Source organism: Crocodylus porosus, unplaced genomic scaffold, assembly GCF_001723895.1.
Source record: "Crocodylus porosus isolate Cpor-Errol unplaced genomic scaffold, CroPor_comp1, whole genome shotgun sequence".
Lineage (NCBI taxonomy): Eukaryota > Metazoa > Chordata > Crocodylia > Crocodylidae > Crocodylus > Crocodylus porosus.
Window position 1 is genome coordinate 41,613,070 of NW_017728886.1, and position 7,360 is coordinate 41,620,429.

At 38.2% G+C, this 7,360-nt stretch overlaps 1 protein-coding gene across 1 annotated transcript in view; it reads right to left on the bottom strand.

Annotated features, from left to right (window-relative positions):
- CDK6 (cyclin dependent kinase 6) overlaps window positions 1–7,360 on the bottom strand; it is a 369,693-nt gene that overhangs the window by 2,661 nt on the left and 359,672 nt on the right. The window contains exon 6 of the mRNA XM_019531060.1: window positions 4,086–4,136. Coding sequence (XP_019386605.1) covers window positions 4,086–4,136 — 51 coding nt within the window. The remainder of the gene's footprint in view (window positions 1–4,085; window positions 4,137–7,360) is intronic.

Below are 7,360 nucleotides of genomic sequence, written 5' to 3' on the forward strand. Positions count from 1 at the left end.
TGTAGTGTTAACTATGAAGAAGAATGGCAGAATTGGGCCTTAAATATTCAAGGTAAAACTTTTTATGAAACTAGCAAAGTGGCAGCATTCTGACTGTAGTCTCAGTTTCCCAAGTCTACAGGTTGACAAGGGACTGGGAGTTCTCTGGAAGAAATGTGCTCAGATCTCTATGATATGATGCTACCACATGACACCTGGGAGTGGTTAAAAGGAGATTTTTGGCAGGTTTTAGAGCCTATTCACATGCAAGCTCCTTTTGCTGTAACAACTGTGACAAAGACAAAAGACTCTGCAGGAAAAGAGAGGCAAGAATTGGGGTCAAGAAAGGAGGTTAAGAGAGAGAGGCATGTCCATGAAGGCACGTGCCTGTGCACTGCTGAACTAAGAATTATCTGGAAAAAAATCATCTTTTTCTGTAAAGTCTTTTTATAACACTTACTGGACATGTAGGCATTTCCTAAAGATAAGTAATTCAGTTGCTTTATATTAAAATTTTCAAAAGCAACATAGAAGCCTAACTCCCATTTCAAAAGCATAGGAGTTAGGTGTTTTTACCAATACACTCTCAGCTTTATTTTATGTTCACCTCATCCATTTTTATTGCATTTCAGAACACTTTCGTTACATTTTCTACTCAGAGGGTGCATCTACATGTGCATTAATCTGCTCTTAGGGCTGCTCCAATTAAAGAACTGCCCCCTCCCAACCCTGTTGTACATGTAAAAGTATCCTGAGGTACTGAATAAATGCACATTAGGCTGCCAAAATGCGCAGTACTGAAAGCACACGTTTTTAAGTGATGATTAACATACAGTATTTTTACTGTGCATTAGCATAATTGCATGTTTCTGTCTGTGATGTTTTAATGTGCAGTAAAATAAACTATTGCACATTAAAGCACACTTGTAGAAAGTAATATAGTTTATTGTCTATGAAATGACATCACTAATTTCTAAAAAACTTGACAAAATACTTTTTGAAGTTTCTGTTAAATATAAAAAATTTCTTTTTTGAATCATGTCTCTACACAGGTTTATGTCCTTGATTAATATTTATGATAGTGATATCAAGTAGTGAAAAAGGGGTTTCTCATGGAAATGCTGGTAGAGACCCATTAGCCACACCCGACCTGCTAATTTTTAGTCAAAAATCATTTTTTACAGCTGAATTTTACAGCACATAAGACTTAGATTCAACTGGGAAACCATGACAGTTGCACAACTGTAGGATGAAAACAAAAAATAGTTTCAGTAAGTATTAAGGGGGTTTGCACTAGAAATGCCACTAGGGTTCAGTATTGCCTTTCTTTTCTCTAATAGTGCTTTGTACTAGGCACAGAATGAAAATTCTCCCTTTCTGTGATGTAAATCCTGAGTTATTCCATTTAATTACACCATATTTAGACAAGGGTAAAAGTTGAATTTGGCTCCTAGCATGTAAGAAGCTTTTACAGACTAATACTACTAGAAAGGAACAGCATGACTACAAGCATACAGCCACTGACATCTTGTTTTTTTTTTCTTGTGCCTTATCTTGTCAAAGAGGGGATTAGATTTGTTTGCAAAATTAAATTTCATCCTCATCTAATATTTATGGATTGTGAAACATATACAGGGAGTTTCTCACATATAAGATGCTACGAGTCTTACTCTGAGCACCTTGCAATTTAGTACTTCAACACTACAAATATTTATCCATATGTGTAGTGTCATATACATGACTAGTTCTACTCCCCACAGTTCTATAGCTCATCCCACAGTGTTCATTGTGTTAAGTCTTAACATGGGTTCAGTAGACTTGGTAGAACTAAGGGCTGACAGAAGGCTTAAATGGTAATGAAATATGTAATTTGTTCTCATTCAGCTGTGTCTGGTTAGCTCTGGGTTTGTGTGTGTTATGGAGAATATGACTATCTTTAAAGACTTGATGTATGACTAGATTCCCCTATTGCTGGTCTGACTGCTAGCTGCACCACCATTTGGCCAACCAAGTTTTGGATCATTTCAGAGACCGTTGCTTCACCTCTCAACACACTGATAGGATAGATGTGGGAGTTATTAGTAAATATTGCTAGGCTGGGCATCAAAATCTCTCAGGCTCAACCTGCTTCTAAAAAATGTTGAGCACTTTTCACCAGCCTCAGTTACAGAGCTGAGTGTCTCAGAACACCACAGCATCTGGGCTCAAATATGTAAGGATACACTGCATTGAAATGATAGCATTTGGAAAGGACAGAAGTGTTCTGGACTCTTCCCTAAGCATCTTGCCCAGTTTTTATGTGACACTCAGACTCGGGTAACTAAGGGTTGGACACATGGAGCAAACAGAACATGGCTTAGTTATCTGAGGAAACAAAGTGTCGGTCCAGAATGTCCTAAACCAGCCTTCTATCCAACTTAGCCTGGAAAATGATTCACAACCTTAGCAAGTAATAGCCCCCCTCATAAAGGCAAGACCTGTGCCTAGATGTTGGAGGTGTCCAACTGAGAACAGAAAACAAAATACTGCTTCACATAAAAAGCAAAGAAGAAGAATCTGACATATTAGAGTCACACAAACAAGGCAAGGTAGATGTTCTCTTTAAGCAGAATGTGTAATAGGGAATTTCTTCTCTTAACTAAAATTAGCATGGTGTTTTCTCTTTCTGATTAATGGTTGAATTCTTTTCCACATAGGTAATCTCACACACTAGAGATGGATGGACAGTACAACTGGGGGAGGCTGCTGCCAGCTGTTGTGTGTTTAATTCTATCCCAATTCATCTTGGTACTCTGCCCTTGAAATGTTACCCAAAAAACTGGGATCTTAAAACTGTCTCATCCATGCTTTTAACATGATTAGCATCTGTTGTGTGTAATGAAATAGTCTTCGTTAGATGAAGCACTATATAAAGAAATCATGGAGAGAAATTTGCCAGACCAAGAAAAAGCAAACCATAGAGGATGGATTTTTCTGGATTGTGCAGGAAGAGTTATTCAGTGCATGACAAATTAACCATGCCAGTGAGTCACATAGACTGGTATGGTAGGCAGGAAAGGGAAGTCAGCTGGGTGAAATCAAGACCTGCAATTTAGGAACCTTATATTAAATAAGGAAAATCTTTAGAAATTGTTCTGTTATGATTTTAGAACTGGACAAGTAGTTAAACAGACACATTCATTACCAGACCTACTAAACTGGAGCTCTTTCCTTAGAAGCTTCTCTCTGAAATATATGCAGGGCAGGAAATAGGGGGGACCAAAGTCTCACTCCGACCTCCCTGCCTACTCCTTCCTTTGGCCTGCATAGTTCTCTCTCCCATCCAGATGCCTGGAAGCCTGTGCTCCATCCATGAGAAGGGGAGGACAGTGCTGCAGAGACAAATGAGCCTTCATTTTGTACAGGAAAAAGTAATAGCCATGCATGGGTCTGATGGCCATAACCCAGTCCAGTGTTACTATAAGACATTACAAAAGGCCTCAAATTTCCATGGCACTTTGTAAGATCATCAGAAACCTTCATAGTTCTGAAGAGGAGAAACAGTGCAAAACAAAACCAGCAAAGTTTTAAAATGCTTTAACCTATTTTTAACCTCTCTACTGGATATATAATTTATTTTTAATCTGAAATCTTCTTTTCTGTACACGGATATCTTTATTTAGCATTTTCTATATTTCTCCTTAATAATGAACATTTCTGAGGGATTCTGATTCTGCTTTATGAAATCCATAAATGAATAAAACATTTAGGAGCTAAATCTCTATTTTTATTTGGCAGTTAAGGTGACTTGAAGGTACTTTTCCTTCTAAGAAATTGTGTGAATGGTATATGGACAATGTGTTAAAAGATTTAAAAAATCCCCCAGAAGTCTGTTATAACTTCCTGACAATGACTGTTAGTTCTGCAAAACTATATTCCATGCTGCTTCCTCTTCCCACTTTGACACAGAATACAAGGAAATATCATGTTACAGTATAGCAGCAATAAGAAATATGTTCTAGGAATACTTTATTGTAGTCACTTCACTCCATAAAAAATGTCAAAGAAACCTCAAAGTGTTCCAAAGCTAGACAGCCATTGAGATAATGCAGCAAGTTATTACTTACTCAAAGATTTTTCCTAGCTGATCAACATCTGAATTTCCACGAAAAAGTGGCCTGAAAAAATAAAGAAATATATTAGGAGTAAGATTTTCTTCAGGTGAACTTGTAAGTCTCACAGAATGCTTCCAACATAAACTGACAACCTTGTATCCTTTTGTGGTTCTGACCTGTCTAAAACTGTACCGCCTTTTAAGGTTTTGCTTGGATTGGTAACAAGATGTAAAGCTAGTGGATCAGGCATACTTTTAGTTATGATGCTTTTGAGAATTAATTGCATTCTTTAACATGCTAAATAACTTTATTTCTATCCCATTTGAAAACTGTGATAAGCATGAAAACAAAGCCATTGGTTGATGAATAAAAGCACATAACAGAGCATATATTAAAAGTGCTGTTTAAAGGAAAAGACAGTCATACAAATCATTTTAATAAGACAAAATAGAAGATAATTAAACGTATACTTTTTTTTCTTGTTTATTGTACGAAAAATGTATCCTTAAGATTTGGAAGTCAAATTGAGGACAATGGGGTTTTACATGGTTCTGTAACAAAAGAGTGCAGAATTTACCTTGCAGTGGAAAACTTCTGCTGCATAAATATAGGATAAGGAAATAAGTTAATCATCTGGACCTTCAATAGGTTGTTAGAAAAAGCAGTTACGTAAAAACACTCAAAATAGTAGCATACAGAGGGTATGTCTACATGTGCAATTAATGTAGCTGAAGAAACTCCGGCCCAGTTCTTACCAGAATGTATTGCTCCCGAGTGTCGCATTTGCATGTTCCCTGGACTGCAGCAAGTTGAGCCAGGGTAGAGCAGCTCTGGCTGGCAGAGGGCCCAGGGGGCTAGCCTCCCAGCCTGGGGCTGCTCTGACCCAGCTCAACATCTTGCAGAGGAGCTGGTTGGGGCCCAAGGGTACCTAAGTGAGGGGCTAGCCAGCAGGCAGCTCCCACAATGAAGCACCCTCTTATCCCAGTCAGTCCTGTCAGCACCTACGTGTGTGTTGCATCGGAGTAAATAACTCTGCTGTAGGATAGTACTTGTGTCTGGCAGTACTATCCTACAGCAGAGTTAATTAGTTTACTTCATTCTAATAGCACCGCACATGTAGATGGTGATGTTTTACTGTGAAGCGAGTCAACTTTGCAGTAAAGATCCCAAGTATATGCACCCACATTGCCCTTTTAAAGCACAGTTAAAAAAACACACTCTTTTCTATTGTATTTAAAAAAAACAGCATTACCCCATAACATTCCATTTTGCAAAAGCAATGTGAAAGTGACTGTCCTGTATGAGACGCACATACATTTGCTTGATGTACTTGTCTGTTTGTAATACAATAAGATGTTATACCTATTTTTGACTAAAACTCCAGAGAGATTCACAACAAACTAGCAGAAGGTCCCAGATGACTGTGAAAACAGATACCACTATTTTGTTTAGCTTTATGGAGAGATATCGTGAGAGTCATCGAAGAAACAAACCACAGACAGACTGCAAGAATTAGATGTTACTGTTACTACTTGCTGTCTCTCTCTCTGGACAGCTTTTGGAATGCAATGCATGCTGTAAACTTAGTTACCAAAACAAGATGCAAGGTGGCATCTAATAGAGACATAGCCATTAGCCACTACAAACGCTACATATTTTGATGTGGGCAGTAGTAGCACACTCTTGGTCATGGATAAAGCTCAGCTTTCCTCCCCTTCTTCTTGCCTAGTGTTCTTTTCCTTGTCCATCTAAGCCCACTAAGAGTGCTGGCAATGTCTGAGTTATCATTTCATGGTTGCAGTTTGCTGGAGAAGAGCACTCTCACCTGCATCAGGGACATTTGGCTGTAATCTTCCTGCTGCTTAAGTTCCAGTGTAGAAATGGGTGGAGGATGTACAAATGGTTTCCTTCTCCCTACTCTGGTTAATTCTTGGAAACAGGCCTCCCACCCTTCTTGGCGCTTTCATTGGGATAATGCAGCTCCACATACCTGCTAACTTGAAAACTTTTTTATGTACTAGCCCTATGTCTTTTTATATCTATGGCAAATTCAAGAACCATGACAGACATCTACTACATATGACTGATTATACAAATATTTGTCACAATCTCCAAAGAAGTCTGTGCCACCTAGGGAAACAATAGCAACGCGATGTGTAAAATGTGCTGAGCATTTTTACAAACAGTATGTGCACATTTATGTATTTTTCTTCCACATTGGTTGCTAGTCCACATCATGGCTTATCAATTTAGACTCTAAACTGTCTGAGGCAATGACAGAAAATATTCTAACAGATTTACACCCATGGCTCTGGTATTCCAGATATACACTGCTGTAGCAACAAAGTTGGTGGTCTAGTGTACTGTGAATCTGAATAAATAGGAAGTGATAATATGCAGTGCTTTACATATATGGATCATTTTTGTAGTTAAATATTAATAGCCTCTTTACTAAGATGGCTTCAGCTTATACCAACTCTTTACATTGTTTTGCTCCTCCCTACATTTAAGGTGTGTAACAGTATCAGCTTCTAAGGTAAAAACTCAATAATCTGATTCCAAATGAACAGCTATGAATATCAGCATTGGGCTGGATTTTCAGAAGTGTTGAGCATCCGCACATCTATTAGAACCACTGGGAGCAGCAACTGCTCAGTACCTTTCAGAAGCCAGTAATTTGACAATTTAAGGTAAGGAACTACCTAATACTGCTAACATGCAGCCCAGCTTCATCTCTTTGAGAATCCAACTCAATGCATTAGACCTAGGCTCTTTAAGCTAATGAAAAGTACACATTTCAAGCATTTTGTCCAAGCAAAAGTCAAATAGTCTAATGCTCTAAAATGTATTCTGAACCATGTGTCCATGTGAAGGCCTGGCAAAGTTATTCTTGTTCTCAAATCACTTTAGGCAGCATCACGCCAAAACTAGTAAAATTCTTGGGATTTTTAAGAAAGATTTTTCCCATAGCTGCTTCTGCTTGGATTCAGTAGGAGGTGACGCAAAGATTTCAATGTTTTGAGAGCATAACTTTAGAGCACAAAGTAACCTTCCAGCACACAGTAACATTACACCACAATAAAGAATTATTCATTCATATTTTAGACTCTTCCCCATCCCATAGCCATTATTTTGATAGGCTGCCAAAACTGGGCACCACAAATATGAAATTTGCCTGGTGACTTTTGGCTGGTGTTTTGGCTGGTGGTTCAAACCTCTCTGGACAAATAACTGAACAAATATATTAATTTAACCAACCACCATGTGAAGACATCTTGTGTGACACA